The sequence below is a fragment of the Balearica regulorum genome, chromosome 6 (genome assembly GCF_011004875.1).
Source record: "Balearica regulorum gibbericeps isolate bBalReg1 chromosome 6, bBalReg1.pri, whole genome shotgun sequence".
Lineage (NCBI taxonomy): Eukaryota > Metazoa > Chordata > Aves > Gruiformes > Gruidae > Balearica > Balearica regulorum.
In genome coordinates this window covers 25,955,488-25,978,151 of record NC_046189.1, presented here as the reverse complement: position 1 = coordinate 25,978,151, position 22,664 = coordinate 25,955,488, and the positions used below count along the sequence as shown (strand labels likewise).

General features: G+C 61.9%; 1 protein-coding gene across 19 annotated transcripts in view; it reads right to left on the bottom strand.

Moving 5' to 3' along the window:
* Positions 1-22,664, bottom strand: part of TNS1 (tensin 1) — a 65,654-nt gene that overhangs the window by 19,974 nt on the left and 23,016 nt on the right. For 12 of the 19 annotated variants that reach the window (XM_075756953.1, XM_075756960.1, XM_075756952.1 and 9 more), the window contains 14 exons: positions 20,691-20,732; positions 17,918-17,967; positions 17,430-17,601; positions 17,034-17,084; positions 16,362-16,484; positions 16,002-16,066; positions 15,808-15,891; positions 15,584-15,696; positions 14,911-14,971; positions 13,617-13,692; positions 13,352-13,481; positions 12,912-12,977; positions 12,230-12,391; positions 1,772-3,469 (listed from right to left, as the gene is read on the bottom strand). In XM_075756953.1, coding sequence (XP_075613068.1) covers positions 1,772-3,469; positions 12,230-12,391; positions 12,912-12,977; positions 13,352-13,481; positions 13,617-13,692; positions 14,911-14,971; positions 15,584-15,696; positions 15,808-15,891; positions 16,002-16,066; positions 16,362-16,484; positions 17,034-17,084; positions 17,430-17,601; positions 17,918-17,967; positions 20,691-20,732 — 2,893 coding nt within the window. The remainder of the gene's footprint in view (positions 1-1,771; positions 3,470-12,229; positions 12,392-12,911; positions 12,978-13,351; positions 13,482-13,616; positions 13,693-14,910; positions 14,972-15,583; positions 15,697-15,807; positions 15,892-16,001; positions 16,067-16,361; positions 16,485-17,033; positions 17,085-17,429; positions 17,602-17,917; positions 17,968-20,690; positions 20,733-22,664) is intronic. The other 7 variants (XM_075756966.1, XM_075756955.1, XM_075756965.1 and 4 more) reach the window with 2 other exon arrangements.

Genomic DNA, 22,664 nt, shown 5'->3' with positions numbered 1-22,664 from the left:
CAGCCGTCCCCTCCCGGCGCTGGCTTCGGGACACCTCGTTCCTGCCGGAGGTCAGGCCACCCGCCTGCGCTGTCCCCACCTCAGCACAGACGGCCAGGCTCCAGCGGGGACAGGTGGCTGCAGGCTGGGGACCGTCCCTGGGACACCTCTCCTCCCCGGGAAGCCCAGCAGCTGCAGGGGGATGAGAGTGATCTCAGCCCAGCCTTGAGGACCTGACCCCAGGGTCCGGGGGACGGATTTTGTGGTAGACACCATCAAACATCCATTTCCTACACACTGCAAATACTGCTCCTCCTCTCCTGAGGCTCTCATCTTTTCCACCCCATTTTTTCCCCTCCATAGTTGGGCGGGGGGGGGGGGAGGGAGGGGAGATCTGCTCCTTATAATATTCAGTCCAGACATACAGCACAGTTTAGGCATCTGTGTGTTCTTGGGTTTGTATACACCCTCTGCGCAAGCCCTGGGTCCCTCTGTGGATCTGGCCTGGATCACCAAGGTCAGGTTCGGATGGATGGAAACTGTCCCCAACACCTCTGCGTCCCTCCACGTCCCCTGCCCCACCGCTGGCACCCCTCCTGCCCCTCACCCCCATGACTCAGCCCCTGCGCCTGGAAGGTTGGTGCTGTTGGATTTTTCCAGCCAAGCCTTTTCCCCCTCCCTCTAATGCCAGGCGAGTTTCTGGACTGAGCGCAGAGCTGGAAGGGACGGAGCTGCCAAGCCCCAGCATCACGAGCTGGCCCCCAGCCTGTGGCCACAGCCCCAAACCCTTCCCAAATGTCGCTCCGCAATTCAACAACTGCAGCCGAAGCAGCGGGGAGGAAGGGAGGAAGGGGGAGGGCACCCGCCCTGCCGCAGGGCCACGGCACCTCCTTCCAGGGGCACTGCAACCCCGTGTCCCCAAAGCCCCCGAGGTAGAGCTGTGGGAGGGCAGGGAGTCAGAGGACGTGGTTTCCCCTCTGCAGCACGGAGCGAACGCCTTCCTCCAGCCACGGCATGGATACTCGGCACTGCACCCAGCCAACCATTGCACCAAACCCCTCTGGCAGGGCTGGGAAATGCCTTCCCAGCCCCTCACCATCACCCCAAAGCCAGGTCAAGCTTTAAACCACCCAGGACCAAGCTGGCTGGGCCACCAGGGCAGAAAGGCTGCTGCCAGCCTGTACCCTGGACCCCTCACTCTGGCAACACCCCAGCTGCCCAGGGGAGGTCCAAGCACAAAGCCCAGTTCACTGGGGGTAAAGTAGGGGCTGAAACTGGGAGGAGCCCAGCTACATTAAACACAAGGCAAGTGCTCTGCTGGGACCTTAGACCAGAGCACGCTCCAGGCAGGGAGAGCATCATGTCCAAGGCGGGGTCCAGGCAGGACACCCTCAGCCAGAGCTGAAAATTTCTTCTCAAACTGGGCCATATTCTCCCTGAAAGGGAGAAATTCCCCTGGGACCCAGCGAGCAGCCCTGCCGCAGGGGACAGACCAGCCCCATACCTCAAAGGGGTGAGGATGGGGGGCTCAACCCCCTCGACCACCCCTTTTCCCTACCTCTGGGCAATGCTGCTGCGGTCGGCGAGCTGCAAAGGGGAGGTCTCGGCAAAGGAGAGTGTCACAGGCTGCCGCCCTGTCTGGCATGCCCCCACGGCGGGTGGCTCAGTCCCAAGCCGAGATATGGCATGGACGAGGAGTCGCCGCATCTCCCATCCCCGGCTCCACCATGCATGCCACCCCCATGGCTCCGGCTTCTCGGGACATCCCCCCCAAGGAATCAAAGCATCCTACCTGCCACCCTGTGGGCCACCAGGCCCTCCAGATTCAATGGCTCTTCTGCTGACCTCGACAGGTCTTCGTAGCTCTCCAGTCCCTTGGGGGGCATCTGGGTTTGTGGCGGGACAGTGGGAGAAGGCGGGGAGGAGATGAGGAGCTGCTGAGACCCCACGGGGCTGTAGGAGGTGCTGAGCGGGAGGATGCCCATCGGTGCTCCAACTGGGGCATGGCTGTAACTCCTTGGCTCCGGCACTGGGGCCGGCTGGTAGCTGTAGGGTGAATAGGTTTCGCGGTACTCATGCACCCCATAGTCCGGCTCCCCAGGAGAATAGGCTTTACCCCCAGGCTCGGAGACCACGGGGCTCACAGAGGTGCCGAAGGACCTCGGCTGTGCCACTTGCGGAGCCGGCCGAGCATAGAGACCAGCGATGGGCTGGGCGGAGAGGGAGGAGAGCAGGGGTCCCGCCGGCTTGTCCTGGCGGGAGGCGGTGGGCACGCTCTGCGACTTGTGGACGGCAGGCGCGAGGTCCAGCATAAGGACGTCAAGTGCTTCAATGGACTGCTCAATCTCCCGGCGGGAAGGCGCCCGGGGGAACTCAGGCATGCTGTGGCTGTGGGGGGGCACTGGCTGCAGCGGGCTGGGCTGGGGGCTGCAGCTGGAGACGCTGGGGCTGTGGCTCTCCACGCCACCCTCCTGCAGCCGGGAAGGTGGCCGGCTCCCTCCTTGTTGCTGCCAGGAATTCAAGCCCCTCTGCACGGCCTCCCGGCTGCTGGTGCTGCGAGCTGGGGCCTGGGGCAGTGCCGGGTTCACATCGTACTTGGCAACGTCCACCACTGGGAAGGACCGGGAGCGGTAGGCGCTGGGGGGGTCATAGCTGTACAGGTAGGGCTGGGAGCCAGGCAGTGGCTGGGGCTGTAGCCAGCCCGAGGTGTGGGAGCCCGGCGGGCGCTGAGGGTAGCCAGCCAGGTGGTCCTGAGCAGATGCCGAGGGCCGCAAGGGAGGCAGTGGGTCGCGGAGGTGGTGGCCCATCAGGGTGTTCTGGTTGTTGTACGGGTAGCCACCGTTGGAGAGCGGCTCGCTGTCGTACAGCCCCTCCTTCAGCAGCTTCTCAGCCCCGTTGCAGCTCGAGGGACCGTTGGGCAGGGAGGAGAGGCTGCCCACCCGGGGCGCCTCCTGGTAGCCGACCTCACTGGCAGTGGTGGTGCCATCCAAGGAGGAGAGCGTGCCCAGGCTGCCCACGCTGTGCCCGTCCTGGTTGGGCAGTTCGTCATCCAAGATATCTGTCTCCCGCTCGGCCACCAGCGCCGCAGCGTTCCCGTTGACGTGCACCTGAGCCGGCACCACATGGCGGCCCGGCATGGTGGACAGGCGTGCCGGCGCGGGGCCGGGCGCGTGGTTGTGCATGGGCGGTGCGCTCTCCAAGCCGAAGCCAACGAGGAGACGATCCAGCTCCCGCTTCTCCTCGGGGCTCAGCACCGCCTGGCTGCCAGGTGCCCCGGGCACCCCCGGCTCATCGGTCCGGTCGGTCTTGGTGGAGGCGGTGGAGTTGCCCGAGTCACTGCTCACTGAGAGCGTGTGCTCGACGTGGTTGGGAGCTGCCGAAAGTGGGAGGCGGGTGGCGTTGACGGCGCCAGTGCTGCCGTGGAGGGAGTCTTTCTTCTTCACTTTAGCGTAGAGGCTCCCGTCCAGAGGCCCTTGCGTGTGCCCAACCTCTGCAAGGGGAGAAACGAACACGAGACCCCAGATCAATTGCTGGCTCTCTGCACAGAGCTAATGGGTCCCATTAGCCGATGGTTTCGATCTCTTCCGTGCCGCCGGAACGCTTAACGACCAGCATCACCGTCTCCTCAGCACCCTCCGCAATCCCACGGGCGCCACCATGCAGAGACACCGGAGCCAGACCCACCCCCCTCTCCTGTGCCCACGCTGCCCCCTGCTCCGCACGCCGTCCTGCCCTGCCCTGCAAGCACCGCCTGCTCCGCTGGGATCCACCAAATAGCCCCCTCCCGGTTCCAGGCATCTCTCCTGGCAATTCCCCTCTGCAGCTGGTGAGGGCCGGGGCTGCCCATACCGTCGGCCATGGCTTCACCGGTGCTCCGCAGGGCTCAGCCGGCCCCAAAGGGCCACACGGCACCAGGGAGGAGAACGGGGAGGGTGGGGGAGATGCACCACGGGCCGTAGGAGGACGGGCGGAGGCGGTCAGGATCTGGCTTCGTAGCTCTGTGTGTCTCCAGCTGGGTGGATGTACTCAGCCCATGGGTGAAGGACAGATGCACCACGGACCCAACTTCCCCCTCCCTGCCCACTCTCCTGCCAGATGATGCATGGATCCAGCCAGCTGCCCATCCTTGACATTTTCTTCCCTGACTACAGGCAGGCTCCCACCCTTTCTGTCCTTCCCCTTCTCTCTCTCAGGCCGGGTAAATCTGCCCCAGACCTTTCCTCGCAGCCGGACGCTGCCCTGAAGCTCCTGCACAGGCAGCGCCTCTGCCCAACCCCAAACACGCAGCATCTCCTCCCCAGGGAGGTACCAAGCACCCTGACCCCACGATTCAAGGCTGGTGTGAGCAGCCGGCTCCACTCCACTCCCCTGAAAAACCGGTGTGCAGCCCGGGTACAGCAACATCACCACTGGCAACCCTGCATCCCAGCTCCCAGCCCCCTCAGCTCCCACCAGCCCTGGCAGTCCCAACACCACAACGAGCTGCACCCTTTAAAGGTTTCCAAATGGGGCGGCCAGATTTTGGGGGCACAGAGGAGACCCCAGCCACCGAGACAGCAATGGGGACGGCCCCCAAGCTGTGTGTCCTCCCGCCAGAGTGTGCGCAGCATCGGCTGGGTTGCAGACTCCTGTTTTTCCAGCTCCCCGCCGAGGTTTCCTGGAAGGGCCCACGAGCAGTGTTAAACACTTTCTTTTGGAGGAAAAAATGACTCTTCCCTGGCAGGGCGCCAGGCGGCTGACTCAGGGACGGAAGACGGCCCTAACGCGATAGTGTGAAATCAGAGCGTTCCTATCTGCAAGCAAAACACTTCCGAAAGCCAGCCCCGAGCCGGGGACAGCTTAACCAGTCCCATGCCACAGCGCCTGCACGCCAGCAGCTCCCGCACCATCAACCCCCCTCACCGTAAAGCAGAGGGGGGCAATAACACCCAGCACGTGTCCTACCAAGTCAGGGCCCCCTCCTCGCCACTGATTTTCCACTCCCAAATCCCTGCCAGCAGCATCCCAAGGAGGCAGCCGAAGCCCTCCCTTGGCTTGAAGATGTCCCAGGACCATGCAGCAAGGTCCCCTCTGGGCACTCAGACAGGGAAAGGATGAGGATGGGGTCCATGACTTCTCTCGGAGACTCAGAGCTCCTTCATCCAGCCAGTGTGGCCAGGAATTGGCATCGTTTGACTCTGCAACACCTCCCATATGGGAAAAAGGGGGAGAGAGGGAAGGAATCCCTTCCCATGGAGGGAGAAAGGAAAAAGCAGCGTGTCCATGGGCAGTGTCAAAGCCGGAGAGGCTGAGACATTGCCTGGAGCCGGGACGTCGCCTAGCCCTCCTGTCTGATGGCAGCGATGGGTGCTGGCTGGTCCCAGGAAACAGGGCAAGAGCCAGGGTGGGGGCTGGGATAAATAGGGCAAGGGAATAGAAAGGAAAAGGGAATAAATAAATATAAATGAAAGCACGTGGCGCCAAGGGAGAAAATAGATGGGAAAGGCTTTAATTAAACTGTGGGCTGGGCACCGCCCCATGGCTGGGAGAAACGTCTCGAAGCAGGTCAAGATGGGGCACAACACAGTTCACGGCAGAGCCAGAAAGCCCCAAACGCCCCATCCCACCCTCCCCAGACCCTCTGGTCAGGTGGAGACATTGGGGGGTCTGGTGATCCCCACCCCAAAAGCAGTATCAGGGTGGCAAGCAAGGAAGGGGCTGTGACACCTCCACCATCAGCCGAGCCGTCGTCCCATGGCTGCTCTGCCCCACATCTGATTGCCCACCCTCTCCTCATCCCCACGTGCCCCCTGGGCTCCGATGCCAAGAGCCAAATCCTGATATCCCCTGCCACTCCCAGCCCCACTCCACCACCACTGGGCCACACTATCGCTCATATGTCTATTGCTTGTCACCCAAGAAGTTGAATAAAATCCCCCAAAAAAGACCAAGGGAAGCGGGGACAGGCTGCCTTAGCCGAGGCAGCCATCCCCAAAACAGCAGGCTCCCAGGTCCCTCTTTGCAAAGCATTTGCAGCTCCTACCAAGGTCGATTTCATTCCCGAAGGTCAGAGCAGCTCCAGCCTGGCAGGCTGTGCCACCCCAGCGTGGGCCGGGTTTGCCCAGGGCTCAGCCCCAGAAGCAGCTCTGCTCCAGCTCTATCTGCTCCGGCTCTGTCGAGGCAGCTGGGGAAAGCGCTGAGCCCAGCCTGGTCCTACCCCTGCTGCCAGGCTCCCTGCCCCAGCACGGCAAGGCTCTGCCTTCTCCCTCCCCAGCACCCTGCAGCTCAGCCCAGGAGAAAAACTGTTCCAGGGCACACAGGATGGGGGGTCAGCTCACATCCCCAAATCCCAGCCACCCACCTCATGCCCAGTGGGGTGCACCATAAAGTATCACGCACCAGCACAAATCCTGGCTGGGGCTCTGCACCAGCGTAGAAGATGAGGCTGGGGCACCACCGTGTCTCCCCTGGTCCTGCCCCCAGCAGCATCCCACCTGCTGCCTCCACTCCCCACCACCCAGAGCCCTGGTCCTGGGGCATCTCCAGAGCATCAGCCAGCAGGGGAGATCTTGGGGTCCTAGGACTCTATGGGCTAAGCCCCATGGGGAAGAGCTCAGCCCCCCCCCAGCTCTGGTTTCATCCTGTGCCCAGATATGATGGCAAGAATTAACCCCAGCCCCTGTGCCATGGATCGCCACGGCCATGAATTTCCCACCCACTCCCAGCCCTTTCCCCCATCCCATCCAGCTCAAAGAAAAGCAAAGTCAGGACTTACCAAAAGGGACAGGGAAGAAAAGATTCCAAGCGAAGAGAAGGAGTGGGTGGCAAAATCCCTGTCCTTCACTCCTTCCAGCACCAGAGCCTTCCAGGGGGACCTGGCGTGGTGGCAGCTCGAGCAGCGTCTGCAGCCGGCTCCGTGTGTCCGTCCAGGACAGGAGCCGACGGCCCGGGGCTGGCTTTGGTTGGTGTTTGTCCTTTTGGCTTTGCTTTCCCTTGCACGGAGGGAGTTATTCCCTCCCCAGCGCCGTGTCCCGCGGGGCCAGCGAGAGGGGCATCCTGACGGCAGCGGGGTGCCGGAGAGGCTCGGATATGGGGTATCCTCAGGACATGGGGTGCCAGAGGGAAGGATGGAGGAGAGGAAGGCGGCGGAGGCAGGAGATGGGCTGGAGGCAAGGAGGTGAGGTTGTGCTCCACTCCGCCCCAGACCACACAGGGACGGGCGGGAGGGGAAGGGGAGAGGCGGAGGGGAAGGCAGCTGGGGGCCGCCCAAGCCTAAGCCCCAGCCCGGGTTAACCCCAGCGAGGTGCAGAGAGAGGACGAGAGCCACTGAGGGAGGACAGCGGGGCAGACAGCTCCTAGCTATGAATATTAACTACTTCCTCCACAGGCAGGGCTGCGTAGCGTTAACTGTTTCCTAGTCACGACGGACAGACAGCTGGACAGCCTACCCACCCACACCAGGTGCTGAGCATCACCCCGCTGGATGACCCCCCCCAGTTTGAGACCCACAGTGCTGCCCAGCTCCTGCCTGCACACGTCACACCTGTCTCCAAAAAGCAGTGACATATTCGGGGTGGGGATGTCCTTTCAGGCCACACGTGATGCTGTAACCCAGCCAGGACCACAAACCCAAATGTCTTGCCGGAGACTTGAGTTTCTCCATCTTAAATAAATACACAGCTGACGAGGAGTGGAAATCCACCGTGGCCCCGCCAGCACCAAACCCGACCCATTTTCACAACCCCCCTTCTGTGCCCCACCACTCCCCTGGCACAGCATGGACATGCCAGCATCAGTTTTGGGATGGCATGTGCCACCCTGTCCCGTGGCAGAAGACACAGCACAGATCCTGTCCATCCCAGAGCTGCCTGCGACCATGCTGCTCCATCCCAGGAAAAATCCACGCTGGGATGTTGCTGACAATTCACTGGTCCAGGTGACGGTGAGCCTACCCTGTGTCCGTGCTCCTGCTTGAGCCCATGTTCAAGCCTCCGCTCCTCCACTGATCCAAAATACTCAGAAAAACGTGAGACTCTCCCCATTCTAATCCCCCAAATCATGCATTTCCCACACCCCTGCGGATGACGGCAGGGGATGAGAGCAGCATTTCCAGCCGGCCCCCTGACTCACAGCCCCATTTGTTCCCAAACAGTGGCACACACCAAGTCAGCATCCTCCCAAAACCTCCAAGGCTTGCTGACTTCTCTGCCTTTTTATTTTTTGCCCCGGTTGTGCAGCGGTGGGCAGCCTGCAGGAGGGCAGGCTGGGAGCTCCCTGCTCCAGGCCAGCTGCCCAGGGACAGCCCCCGCCCCACGCACACACGCTCCGGCAGGTTTTTACTTCAAGGACGGTATAAAGGGGGAAGAGAAGGGGCTGAGCTTCCACCAGCTCGTCCCTCTCTCCCTGCATCCCAGTCCTGCCTGGTTCCCAATCCCAGGGGGACCAAGCCCCATCACCCCCCCCACATCACAACCCCAAATACCAGGTCAGAGGACTGACCCTGCCCTGCGAGCAGCCATGCTCCAGTCGAAATGTCTAGCCAAGCCCGTGAATGCTCCAGCATTTCTCCCATGGGGAATAACCAGAAGCAAGGGGGAGACACTCCCGTGGATCCCCATCCGGCCTGGCCGAATCCCCACTGCCCCCCAAAACGCCCACCCCGCAGAGCCCTTACCTTACAACGGCCAGAGCGAAAGCAGAGAGCAGCAGAGAGGGGTGGGATGGGGAGGGGGAAGTGGATTCCTTTGGCTTTAGTCAGCTGGCGAAGGCAAGAGGAGAGCCAGTGGCTCCCCTCCCCGACAAGCCTGGCCAGGGGATGGATCCAGCCGCGGGGGGAGAGCAGCAGCCCGCCGGCAGCTCCAGCGATGGATTTAACAGCTCCAGCCTGGCCCATTTGGCTCTCCGCCTCTGCACAGCCTGGCTCGCCCTCCTGGGCAGCCGCAACCCCAGATAAGTGGGGCAGGATTTGACCCCACTAGGGAAGATGTACCCCACGAGTTGCCAACCCTCCTGGGGGCCCAACAGATGACAGCAACACCATCTAGGGGCTTACTGCCCCATGGAAAGGTGCAGGACTGACATCCAGCTCGACCTGGGGGGCTCTGGGACCCCCCAGCCTTTGCCACGTGGGGGTCAGGCTCTGCCGTGACCTCCCATCCCCAGAGGGGTGGGATGCTGATCCTGCTCCCCACCCCGGCCAGCTCTGCACCACGCATGGGGCTGAGCTGCAGGGGAGCCCCATGCCAGAACCATGACTCAGGTGGGGATTTAGCAAGTCTCCCGCAGATGTTGGATTTGGCCAGGCCCTGGCCAACCCTCTTCCAGCCCCAGTAAAGCCAGGGGGCAGGACCAGCCCACAGCAGGCACTGGGATGGTACAGAGGTGGGAGGCAGGGAGGGGGACAGGACACAGGGTGCGGCAGACCAGCCAGGGTGGGTGCAAGGTACAGCCAGTATAGGGAGCTGCTGGGTCAGGGACAGACACCCGGCCCTTTTGCATTATCCTGCACCAGGATGGCAAAGCCTGGTATCCCCCCACCACAGTCACACATCCAGACCCTGGGGACAACCCCTCCACCGGCTCTGTGCCAGCCTCAGTTCCCTGTTCTCCATCAGCATTTGTTTTCTCAGCAAAACCAAACCAAGCCATAGATGTTCCCCATCCAGCTTTGCCAACCTGCCTCTGCAGTACCCCAGAAATTTCTCTGTGGTCATCCTCCAACCAGCTGCAAACCCAACAGTGCCGCATCCAGCCATGGGTGGGTGCCCTGGAGCCAGCCTGGCCCCCCAAGGAGAGGCACCACTGTGCTGGCAAAGCATCCTTCTTCCACTCTGGATAGGGGACATCCAAACAGCCAAAGGAGGAAACACCCCATCACTACCCTTCAGCCTCCAAACACCCTCTCAGCCAACTGATGGCTACGGGGACTGCAGCAGGAAACTGCCACGCAGCCGGCACCGACCCCAAAGCCCCTTCGAGGAGGACGAAGGAGGAAGGTGAAGCCACAAGGCACTCGGGGACACCACTCGCCTCCCCCATGCTACATGGGGATGGATGATTGGCATCAGGATGGGTCTGCAGGGGTACCCCAGCGCACCCCTCTTGCTAAGGACCACAGGGCAGCCCAAGCCCAGTGGGCAGCAAGGGCTGTGCCTGGGTAAGGCAGGAGGGTGAGCTCACCGACGGGGACAGCCTGTGCCGTGGGGGTGGTTCATGGAGCAGCCCCCACCTGCCAGACCCAGACAGGTCCCCTTGGCCAGAGAGCAAGATGTGGGGGGTTCAAATCCCCCTTTCATGCCCCCTGCCCTAGGCGAGCTCGGTCAGCTGGTGACCCTGCCGTGACTCAGTTTCCCCTTCCCAAGCCCCCGTGGATAAGCACGGCAGAGACAAGGGCAACACCGGGACAAGCACCATCCCCAGCCATCCACCTGCCCCGCCAGCTTCGGGATCCCGCAGGGTCACCCCCACCCTGTCGGGCAACCCCCCCAGCCCATACAGATGCCCCAAGCTGAGCCAAAGCCACCAGAGAAAGGGCATCCACGTCCAGCGAGAGCGGCTGCGGCCAGCAGAGACACGGTGCGGGGGGACCCACCGTTTGGCAGGCGATCCAGTCGGCCCGGGCTGCGGCGCCAGTCTGCGGGGAGCCTTCGCCGAGCGGCGGGGACGGGCAGCAGCAGGGACGAGGAGCAGCGGCTGATCCCACCCCGGCGCGGGTCCCCGTGCCAACCTCACCCCCCTCCGCCCCCGGCCGCCGCTCGTTCGCGCCTGGTGGTGCCAAAAATGTGGCGTGCGATTCCCTGACCAAATAAGGCGAGAACAACCATAAACAGGGACCCCCCTCGCACAGCCAGGCACCGGGGTCCCCATCCCGGCCTGGGACAGGCTGGAGAAGAGGGAAAGTGCCAACAGAGAGGGAGGAAGGCAGGAGACCTCCGAGCCCACGTTGGCTCTCCCCGCTGCTGCTTAAGGTGCCCCACGGGGTGGCCGGGGGGAGACCCCCGATAGATAGGCTGTGTCACAGCTGCCTGTGCTGGCACGGGTCAGAGGACGGTCTCCTGCCTCCGGCAGTCCCGGCTCATCCCCAAACCAATTGCAAAGGTGCCCTCGTTCCCCATCACCACCCTCCCTGCAGGGAAGACGGCCCAGCTGGCACGTGGAGGGACCTCCACAGCCCTGACACCCACCGAGACCCCCAGGAGGGGACAGAGGGGAGTCCTGGGGTACCTCTGTAGCCCTGTGAGGGGCTGGGAGTGCTGGGGGCCAGAGGGGAACACACATGCACTGAGGCACTCAGGTCTCTGCAGGTAGGAGGGTGCTGCCAGACAGCCCTGCCAGCTCAGGGCAGGAGCAGAGCCACAGTCTGAGCTCACGGTGGGGATGCATGTCCCCTCCCATCGGGGCCGGACCCACAGCTCCCAGCTCCCCCCACATAGCTGAGCCTGCGTGTCACGAGTTGCCTGTTTACTGCCCCGTGCCAAGGCAGGTGCCCATGCCAGCTCCATGCAGCTGCCCCGGGGCCAGCCCCACGTCCTCACCAGTGGCAGGGACCCCCTCGCCCATCCCAGGCAGAGTCTCCACCCTCCCCAGTGAGCCCGGCCACCCACAGCTCCCACTCAGAGCAGCCAGTGACCTTCAGGGACGTCAGGGACCGCAGCTGTCCCCACTCCGGGGACGCGTGTCTGGACCAGGCCAGGAAAGCTCAGGCATCTGCTCAGCCACAGGTGGCTTTGCTGCCAGGACAGGGGCCCACCACCCTTCGACATACAAGTACTGCCTGTTCCTGCCAAGCAGGCGAGGGTGGCTGACTCGCTGCATCCAGGCGGGTGCTCAAGGGGCTTTTCCCAGCTCCAAGCCATGGTGCAGACCCTCCAGGGCCAGTGAGGTCTCCACATCCCCCAGGGGAAACTGAGGCACAGCTACATCCCTCTACGCTTGTGCCACGAGCAAGGAGCTGGGAGACCTAATGGGGGGACCATTAGGTCCTGCTCCCAAAAGACTTGGGGTTTGGGTTTCCCAAAGCTCTGGGGCATGAACCAGGGCTCGACCTTGCTCTGTGCAAACAGGGCTTTGAAAGCAAAAGCACTGAAAACAGAGCCTGAGCTCCCTGGCACTGCCAGCAGGAGGGAAAGTCCACCAGATCTTCCTCTCCAATCCTGTGGCCACACTCCTCCAGTAGTGGCTGCCTGCCCCCAGCTCTGCTGCCCACCGGTGTCCCCTTCCCTGGGATTCCCATGGGGACACTTTGGCCACCAACCACCCCATGAGCCCTAACCTTTCTCCAGGTGCTTGCCGGGCAGGGGCGGCTCAGCCCAGGCGCCCTCTGCGCTGTCCTCACGCTGGATGTTGAAGTTCTCGTAGGAATCCCACCGGATGAGCGGGTCAGATGTGTTGTAGTCCACAGAGACGCTGGGGCCATTCTCCAGATGTTCCATACCTGGGAAGAGGCAGGATGGTCTGTCAGGGTGACGATGGAGCCAGCACGGGTGGGATGGAGGGAGGAGACGGAGAGAAGGTGCAGGCAAGGGAAAGAGGGCAGGAGCCGTAGGGCAAGGCACGAGAGTCATGTAGGAATGGGGGCACTGAGAGGGATGGATGAGCATGGGAGGCACATCAAGACCCACAAACAAGGTGTACAAGGCTGGCTGGGGCTTTTGGGATTGCCTAGGGACAGGCAGACGGACTGACCCTGTGCCTAGGTCTGGACTTTTTGGGTGGTGGGTCCTCTGCTCCCAATACTCCCTCCCTCTCTCCCGGGCCAGCAAGTGCTGCATTGAGCAGCCTTCTGGAGAAGAGAGTGAGGGCAATAGGACACCCATGTGTGCTCCTAGATCAGCATCACTGCCTGGACCCCTCATCCCACCCTGGTGACAAAGGGACTGCAAACAGGGCTGGGGGAGGTCGCCAGGGAGGCAGCAGGGGATAGAGCTGGGGAGTGGGAAAGGAGCCAGCCATACCTTGGATCTTCTCGGGGCCGTAAGAGAACACGAACTCCACCTTCCCATACTCGGGGAAGCGGTCATCTGTCAGGGAGAGAGCAGAGCAAAGGGACCATCTCCATCTATCCCTCCAGCAGAACACAGATGGCCACCCCAAACATGCCCGCAGGCCAGCTCAAGGCTGGGAGCTGGGAGAGGATGTCCTGGCAAAGGGCAGCACATCTCAGCCCCCAAAACAACCCAAGGCAGGCCTCCACATCAGTACCAGTTTTGGCAATGAAGGGGATGATGCTGCCACTGGTCCCCTGAGCGGCACCACACCTTGCAGATGGAGCAGGGATGCCCTGCTTCATGGGGGTGGATTTGGGGTGGGTGCCCAGATGTCCCTACAATGGGAGCAGTGTCAGAGGGGCAGGAGGAGGAGAGAGTTTTGAGTGGGGAGGTGCCGGGGTGGTTACCTCTGAAGGCCTCATCCAGGTCCTCCTTGCCAAAGACAACGTCAAGGTCATGCACGGCGCATGTGTGGAACTGCACGCGGAAAATCACGTCACGGGTCGGGCTGCGAAACTTCTTGTGGTAACACTTCAGCTGTGGAGGGGAGTGGGTTCAGGCTGTCAGGACGAGCCCCCAAAGCTGAGCAAGGGGGAACCAGAGGGTCCCAAGGCACAAGGACCACCTGTCCCCCAGCTGCTCCTCACATGGCGCTGAGCCGAGGCTCCTTACCAAGATATCACCCTTGAGGAGCAAGCCAGGCTCAATGGTGATGCAGATGCCCGTCTGGCTGTCTCCTTGCACGTTGCTGCAGAGAGGGATGGTGGGAGGAAATGAGGTGCGGTGTAGAGCCTCTCCAGGGTTCCCAGCATCGCCTCCACCAGCCCCTTCCACCCAAACCCAGCCAGAAAAGGTGCAAAGTATGGAGTTAGTCCTCCAGATGACAGAGTCCCGTCCCCCACCCCAAATGGCACCCATTCCCAGATTCCGGAAACAAGAAGGGGAAACTGAGGCACAGCTCAATGAGGATGCTAAAAACCCTGGATGGGAGGATTTGACTGGGGTCTGAGTGCTGGGGTTGGGCTATCAGCCATCCACCCTATGGGTCGAGCAGAGCATGGGACATGGAGGGACGGCTCTCAGGGAAGGCTCTCCTCCACGCCACAGTCTCCCTGCCGGAAGCCCTCCCCTCCCTGGGGCACAGGGGGGCTGCCTCCGGGCGGTGGCATCGGCAGTGGGGGAAGAGGGAAGAAGGGAGTTGGATTTCACAGGCAAGATAAACCTGGAGTTTATTACCAGCATCCCATAAACAGTCTATTAAAAGCTGAAAGGCGAGGCTGGGATGGCAGTAAATCTCGGCTAACGGGGACACCTGGCTGCAGGGAACGGAGATCCTGGTTCGGGGGCGGGGGGGGGGGCGAGAGATGGGAATACCCCCGAGGTGAGGGCACTGCTCCCTCCAGGGATCCCAGGCTGGGATGCAGCCCCAAGCAGAGCATCAGGGCGGCCGGAGAAATCATCTCCTGCTTTGCCTTCGCCAGTGCCTGCTCCCAGGAGCAGCATCAGAAAATGGTGTTGTGGCAAATCATGGGGAGGTTAAAATGGGGAAAAAAATCTCTTTTGGGGAGAGAAAGAGGGCTTTTAGGACAGTTCCGGGCAGAAGGAGCAGCTCTTTGGGCAGGGAAAGAAGAAATGCCTCCATCCCCCAGGGAGGTGTCCCCATCCCTGTCCCTGCTCCCTCCGGGGACGCCCAGCCCCAGGCTCTGCACAGCCCCGGGCTCCCTCTGCTGATACGCAGAGTCACTACAGCCCTCCCAGCAGAAGGGCCCAGTATGGCCCAGTATAGCCAGTTACCACCGCCAAGGAAAGGGGAGACCCTTTTTTTTCAGCTCCCTGGACCACAGATTAATAAGCACAGGGCATCAGGACTGCTGGGCACTTGGCCTTCACCCTCTCCATTTCTGCCCCCCTTGCCAAGCTCGCGGCGCTGGGGAAGAGGGAAGCCCCATGGTAAGGAGATAGTTACTAGATCCCCGAGGTGTAGACGGGCTGCATGGCCTGGTAGATTTTCAGGAAGGGCCGACAACCTGGAAGACATCAAGGCGGGGAGAGAAGGCACGCTGCTGTTAGCCGGCAGGGCGGAGGGGCCGGGGCAGGGATTAGTCATGGGGGAGAAATCCAAACAGAGAAGGAGCCAAGGCAAACAGCCGCTCCCCACACCGGCCATGGGCAACATCTGGGATGGGCAGAAAGGGATGCTCCAGATGGGGTGGGAAAAAGGGAAAGCCCCTATAGCCCAGTTTGGGTCCTATAGGACTTGGGGCAAGTGCTGGGCTGGGGATGGAGGCGGGATGATGGTCTCTGAGGAAGGGACTGCTTCTGGGTATTGGCACCGGGCATGGTACTGCATCCCAACCCCCATCTGGTGCCATCCTCCAAAAAGCCATCAGAAAAGGCTCATCACCCCACAGTTCGGGTTAGTGCCCAGCCCCAGGCACCCTGCACAGGGGGGGCATGTCAGTGGGAAAAGGGTAGTGCCCTGCTACAGTGAACAGTCACAGAGAAGGAACAGTCCTGAGAGGGAAAGAGAAATTCAAATTGCAGAGGAAACTGGGGAAAACATCCCCCATGGAGAGCAAGCCTGGCCAGGCAGTGTGGGGTGGTGGTGTGTGCGTGGGGGGAGGTGTGGGAGCACCTACCGCCTTTTGACTCAAAGTTGGGGATGCCGTGCATGATGACGTGGTGGAGGAAGAGGGGCTTGTTGTTCATCTTGATGCTGCCAGAGAGGAGCCCGCTGAAGTAATGGATGTACCTAGAGGGCAGACAGGCAGCTCAGGGCAGGACCCACAGCAGAGCACCCCCCTTGAGCCCTCCTGCACCCACCCGCCCTGGCCACGGGGGTAAAACGCACACCAGGACCCACCTCTTCTGGGATGGCTGACCCACCGGCACCACCTTGTCCTCATAGAAGCGCTTCATGGCAAACCTGTCCAGAGCCTGGTCGGCGCTGCAGAGACAAAAAGGAAGATGAGGTTGAAGGAAAGCGTCGTCACCAGCACCCCAGCACTGCTGGGACAGAGGTCAGCAGTGGGCCTGGGGGCCACATGTCCCTCTCACCTGGCCGAGATGTTGCTGTAGTGCATGTAGGCAGCCACCACCACCCCCAGCCGGCCACGGTTTCCCTGCAGACACACAGCAGAAGGGGTGTCACGGGGGCAGCGGCGCCTGCAAGCACCCAGGCACGGCCGCCCCACATGCAGGCACGCACCCACCGGTCCCTATATGCACGCACTAACTCATACGCACACCCCAACCCTTACATACACACACCAATGCACATGCATGCTGACACCAACCCACAAACCCTCACGTTCCCTACATCCCTCAGCTTCTGAGGCTGCTCAGCCCCATCCCTGCAGCCCCTCATTTCCCTCAGACTCCCATCGCTGTGCATCCTGAGGACAGGATCCAGCCTACCTTGTTGTGCAGCACCACCACGTTGTGTGTCGCCGCGTTGAGCCATGTGTCCATGGCTTTGCAAATGCTGCAGATCTTCTCCAGCGCTGGGGTGTGCAGGTCAGGCCACCCAAAATCCAGTACCTGGGCAGGAGGAACAGCCAGGGGTCACATCCACACCAGGCTCTGCCCCACCTGCAGTTCCCAGCCTGCCAGTGTGCAAAGCCCAGGGCACGTACCCCAGGGTGAGCACCACTGCATTGACCTGACGTGTCCCTTCCAGCCTCTTCCTCCACCCCGCACCCCACTGCCCAGCCCCCTGTCCTGGGCAGGCCATTGGGGGCCCAGATCTCAGCCCCCCATCCAGGTCACTAGGCTCAGCTGTCCAGGGCTCCCCCATGGTCACAGGGATGGGGTCGACGCCTTAGGGAGGTCTCTAAGAGGCCCCAACAGCCAGGTTTGGGCTGGGGATGGGAGGAGGGGTGGGTGTGTTTGTGGGGGGGGGGGTGTGAGACCCCACAAACTCACTGGGAAGTCTCAGTGTTTTCCTCTGGGTTTTCCCCCCTCTGCTCCTCCACCAGCTGGGTGGAATAGAAAGGGTGGCTGTTCCTCCCCCAAACAGCTTGCAGTGGGGAGCTGGTCCCACAGACAGCCCTGCCCTGAGTCCCTCTGCTCCCCACAGCTGTGACCCACCTTGGGGTGAAGTTTGCTGACATCATGTCTCCGCTCAGAGAGGTTGAAAAGCTTCAGGGAAGAGGAAAGACAGAGTGAGGGGACACCTTCCTTCCTCACTGCCACCTCCCACCTCTTCCTCACCCCAAAGCCTCCCCAAATTCCCCCTTAAGAGGCTTCCCTGGACACATTAACCCAAATAACACCTTGCCACAGGGCAACACAGCGGCCAAAAACTGCCAGAGGGTCCAAAAGGGACTGGAAAGCTTCAAGGAAGGAAAAAAATCCACCCGTCTTGGTGCAAAGACCCCCCCCTCACCAGAGTCAAGCCCAGACAGAGGCAAAGATCCAGCACCCATCCCCTGCAGCACCCCAGCCCCTTCCCCAGCCTGGCAGGGACCCAGCTGTGCCCCTCACCACGTAGTTGTCCCCATGCTTGGACTTCAGCATGTGGGCCACCTCGCGGAGGTTGCTGCAGAAGCTCTGCTCCTCAGCCGCGCTGGGGTAGGAGACGGCAATGATCCGCTCCGTGATGTACACCAGGTCCAGCTCACAGCTGCTCTCCATGGCCGCGGTCAGGCTCATGCTCCTGGGCAAGGGAAGGGACCGCTGTCAGGACGCAGTGTGGGAAGGGGACATGGTGACCCTTCCCCACCCTGCATGGCCCCTGGGGTTAAGCAAGACGGACTGGGACACACGGGGACTGCCCACAGCCTTTCCCCTGCTCCCAGGCCCATTGGGGTGTCTTGGAGACCCCAAGTTGGGGATGGTGGGTCATAACCCCCATGTCTTCTCCCTGGGGAGCACCTCCCAGCTGTAGCACATCTGGAGAAGAAAAGTGTTGGGGGAGGGGATGTTCAGGCAGGGCAGAGATGGTCACCAGAAGGGGAAACTGAGGCATCTACCTGGATGTTTTGTGGCGTGACTGCCCGCTCCTGGGGGATTTTGTGGCATCCTAAAGAACCAGAGAGGAAATGCAAGTTATTGCCCTGACCCAGCCCGCAGCCAGCACGGGGGTCCTGCTAGAGCTGGGTGTGATTGGTGCTGCTGGCGTATCCCACCCCCGCCACATTGCGCACCATAACACCCCCAAAATATCACTGTCTCCAAATCCCACCCACTGAGCATCCTGGTGGCTCCAAATGCCCCAAAGGCACCATCATCCCCCCACCATGGCCACGAGCAAAACCCGGCTCTCGCAACACTAGTGCGGCTGGTACAAGCCGCCACGGGCACTGCAGGTCCAGTGCCTTGGCACGGGGTCCCAGAGGACCTTTGAGGAGGGTGCTGTGGGTGGGGGGACAGTCTCAGGCATGTCACGAGTCCCTCTGGTCTCAGCCGGGCTCCAGGCACACACCTGGCAGGACAGAGTGGCTTTGGCCCTGCCCGGGCCAGGGGCAGGTTCGCTGCCCGAGCGGCGGCGAGGAGCCAGCCAGGCACGACAGTTTGCTTTGGCCCCGGCTCTGCAGAGCCCAACGCCGGGAGGAAATGTTTGAGCTCTTGGAGCAGGAAACTTCTATTTATGCATGTTCTCCAGCCTCAAGAATTTCATCTGCAGCCGGTTTGCTCGGTGACTTCGTGACCTCAACCGAAAAACAAAGCAGGGTTTCCAAAAAAAACCACTAAGGAAAAACACACTCACACCTCATTAGCTTTAGTATCTCCAGCTAACAAACAGGAGTCATTTAAAGACTCATCTTGCACAGGCAACACATCCCGAGCCCCCAGAAGGACCCAGAAACAAGAGATGCACCTCACAGCCGGCTCCCGGGATGTCCCTTTTGTCCCCCGGAGCTGCAGAACCTGCTGCCACCCTGCAACCGCCACACCAGAGGCAACGGGGCGAGGTGGGAGAGCTGTCCCCGGTGCCCTTCGCCTGCCGTCTCCCACCCAGCACGGTCCTGGGGCTGCTCCCGCAGGCAGCCGGCGTCACCCTCCATCACCCTCGCTTCCCCCTTTCAAGGTCAGGCTGCCTGGCAGAGCAGAGCCAGGCTTGGCAGCCCGTGGGGCCAGAGACAGTGGTCTCCCCTCCCAGCCAAAGCCACTCCAGGAGGCAGCAGCCCCATCCGAGCACCCAGGGGTGTGCGGGCAGCAGTGACAATCGCCACCCAGGTTGTCCCCAGGGTGCCCCAAATCTCCTGCTCACCCCAGAAATCCCCCAGCATTGCTGGGAGGAAAGAAGGAACTAAAATGCAGCAAAAATAGAGGTAAAACCTTTCCTGGCCAGGGTGTATGGAGCAAGCTTCAACCTGAGCGTGGGCTCGTCCCTGCATCACCCACCAGTGACCAGGACGGGACCCCACCACGGGCTCTGCTTTGCCCCAAACCTTCATAGCAGATGTCTGGGGTTCCCCACCCACACCCACCAGCCAGGGGAGCCCCAGCAGCCCCTGTCACCCCGCTGAGCTGCAGCAGCCTCCCAAACCGCAGCCATGCCCGACAGAAGAGCTGACATGGGGCAACCAGGACTCACTTGCCTCTCCTGCATAGGGAAACTGAGGCACGGGAGGGCGAGCAAGGCAGGGACGACAGACCCCCTCTCCCTCTCCGTACCTTGACAGCAGCAAGACCCTTGCTAATCCATTTCCATGGCATGGTGGCTCCGCTCCCAGCACTCTGCCCGCAGCAGGACCCTCCAGCGTCACCCAGCCTGGCAGGAGCCCCCCAGCTCTGCCCCACTCCCCGCCCCGATCTAACCACAGCCACGCTGACGTCTCTGCCGCCAGCCCCTGCACGAGGAAGAGTCAGCCCACGATCAGCTGATAGGAGCAAGCGCTCATGTTATTAAACGCTCCTGCCCGCTGCCAGGCTGGCAGACCCTGCAAAGGTCCCCACTGAAGCAGAGACCCCAGCCAAGCCAGTATGTCCCAGTCCAGCCCAGCCCAGGGCAGGCTGGTCTCAGCCACATTGGGTCGAAGACCCCCCCCGCTAACCCTATCGAGCATCCCCCTCCCAGTCGCAGGCTGGCTCGGTATGTCCCCAGGCTCTGGGCAGCATCGGAAACCTGCAGGTCGCTTCTGCATGGAAAGGGTGATGCGAGGCACAAGAAAGGCTGCAGAAATACCAGGAAGCTTCCCCAAAAGAAAGCAAAGCCGGCAAAGGGGGCTCCTGACTGTCCTGATGGATTTTTCTAGCTGTGGATGCTCTTTCTCCAGTTCAGAGAGGGGTTGGAAACATGTCCTGGACCAGCAAAGGGATGGGGCAAAGCCAGCTCCCAGGTGAGGAAGGCTTTCACTCTCTTCCTCGTGGGAACCACTCTGCCTCCATCCCTCGGGTCCCAGCCCCGGCACGCAGGGAGGCCTGCGAGCTGCTGCAGGCAGGGGGAAGCTGTCCGCGTTGACTTTGGCAGTGCGTTTGTCTACACTGTCTTAGCAATTTCATGTCCACAGATTAAATAACATATCCCCAGCTCCGAGACAGGAAAGCCGGCTTTGTGGCAAAAGCCCCGGCCCCCCCTCCGCCAGGCTCCGCCACCGCCTCAGCCACCGACCCCGGGCACCTCGCTTGGCCTTTGGCATGGCCATCATCACTTGGCTGGCAGGAATGTTGGGGGGCTACAGAAGCATCCCAGGCTGAAGGATTTGGGGTGCAACGGGTGCTTGCGACAATGGGACAGGCACAAGCGACCCCCGGGAAGTCTCAAGGCAGAGATCAGTCTCCGCGACTGGCAGCACTTACCAGGGCGTCTACCTGCTTCGTGATGCTCTCCCCCGGGGATGGCTGCAGGCGGGCAGGAGGAAGGGGAGGGTGAGAAAAAGGCAAGCGAGAGAGAAGGAGAGAGAGATTGAGAGACACACACACACACACACAGAGAGCGGGGGCTGGGGTCAAAAGTTTCCCCCTGGCTATTTCTGGCCCTTCCTAGGAAATGCACCACAGTCACATTTCCTTCCCTGCCTGCCAACATGTCCGCTCTTCCTAAAGGTCGGAAATCCCTCGAAACCCAAGCGCGAAGCCAGGGTGATGCTTGGGTACTGAGGGTGCTGCCATCCTGCCTCCCGGCAGCCACCCCCCATGCTGGACCACTGCCATGGATGGAGAGCGCTGGGCCGAACCTTGCGCCCACTCCGCAGCAGGCACCCGGTGGTCCCTACACCTCTGAGATCCCATCCGGATCCTCCATGGTCAGACCCCACAGCCAGGAGGTAAACAACGGGGTGAGCCCGGCACGGTCCCACGCCCAGCCTGGCTGCCAGCCACCAGCAAGCCCAGCTCCTTGAGATAAACCCGGTCCCGTAGGGCTGGCAAAGGACCCTGGTGGGAGCAGAGTGGGGGTCCGAGATGCTCAAAAAAGGGTGACATGCTGCTGGAGTCTGCAGAGAGCTTTGAAGTGGGGCTGGGGATAGGAATTAGCTTCCCAGGATGGGGGAGTGTCCAGACCCCAAATATCAGGAGCAGCAGACAGACCTCCCTGCCCGGGAACAGCTGTTTGGCACGCGTGGGGGTGGCACAGCAAAGGGACCCAGCTGGGTGGCTCATGGGGGTCTTGGGACCAAGGAGACCCCCAAGACCAGGCTGCTCCAGTCTTGGCTTGGGGCTGCCGCTTCCAGCCATGGGACAGGGCAAACCCCTTTCGATTTCCTCCTCAAGCCACAGTAACGGCCCCAGCTCAAAGTCAACATGTTTTTGCTGGTGATAAGTGCCCAGGGAGGCTGGCAGGGGTGGGGGGTGCAGGCAGAGATTAAACTTGGGGCAGATAACCACCACAGGGCCCCGGGGCAGGCAGCATGCTCTGCTCCCATCCCCTTGCTCAGGCTCACGCACAGCCCTCGTGAACTCAAGGGGGGCCATTCCATAACCCATTTTTTGGGTGAGACCCCTGCCCAGCTACAGGGTGCTCAGCCCAGGGCCCCACGTGAGGCATGGCCACCCCGGCACTGCCAGGCTGCCGAGCCCGGAGCTGAAAGCCTGCCAGGGCCTCCTCTCCCCAGTGCCTGCCCCAGCAAGCCTTGGCACACGTCCGGAGCAAGAAGGAAAGGCGGCCGCGCCAGCCTTGGGCAATGCCAGCCTCCCTGCCGCCACGTGCCCGCTCTACCCGCCGCCATAGGCACGGCTGGGCTGGGGATGGGGCAGGAAGGCAGCTCTGCCAGAAAGATGCTGCGTGGTGGGCACCACCATGCCACAATTCCCAAACCTCTGCCCCAGGCACGGTCCTGCTCCCAGAACCATCCCGGTGCCCTGCCATGGCCCAGAGCAGCATGGCAAGGGAACACGGCTGCCTGTCCAGCGCCCCCCGCCCGGCCTCCCCAGGACGGGATGAACGGAGATGGGGCGCCCAGCTGTTTTCCTGGTGTCCGGAGAGGACAGGGTGGGAAGGGCTGTGCGTCGCCCCGGCCCCAACTGCTCATTAAAGGTCCCCAGGAGGGACAAAAGAAGGGGGTGACAATAAGAAGGGCTGCAAACGCGTGGCCTTGGGCGCCCTGAGCCAAAGGCACATCTGGTAGAACCATCTCCGGGCATACAAGAAACCGCCCCGGCTCTGGCCAGGGAGGGGAGGCCCTCGGCGCTGGGGGACCCCAGAGACCAGGCTGGTCACGTCCCATCTGCCTGTCCCTCCCAGCAACCCCACAAGCCCCTCTTCCCGGAAAGTTCCAGCTCCAGAAGTCCCATGATAGCAGGGCTGCCCCAACTCATGCCGCTCCGACATGGGAT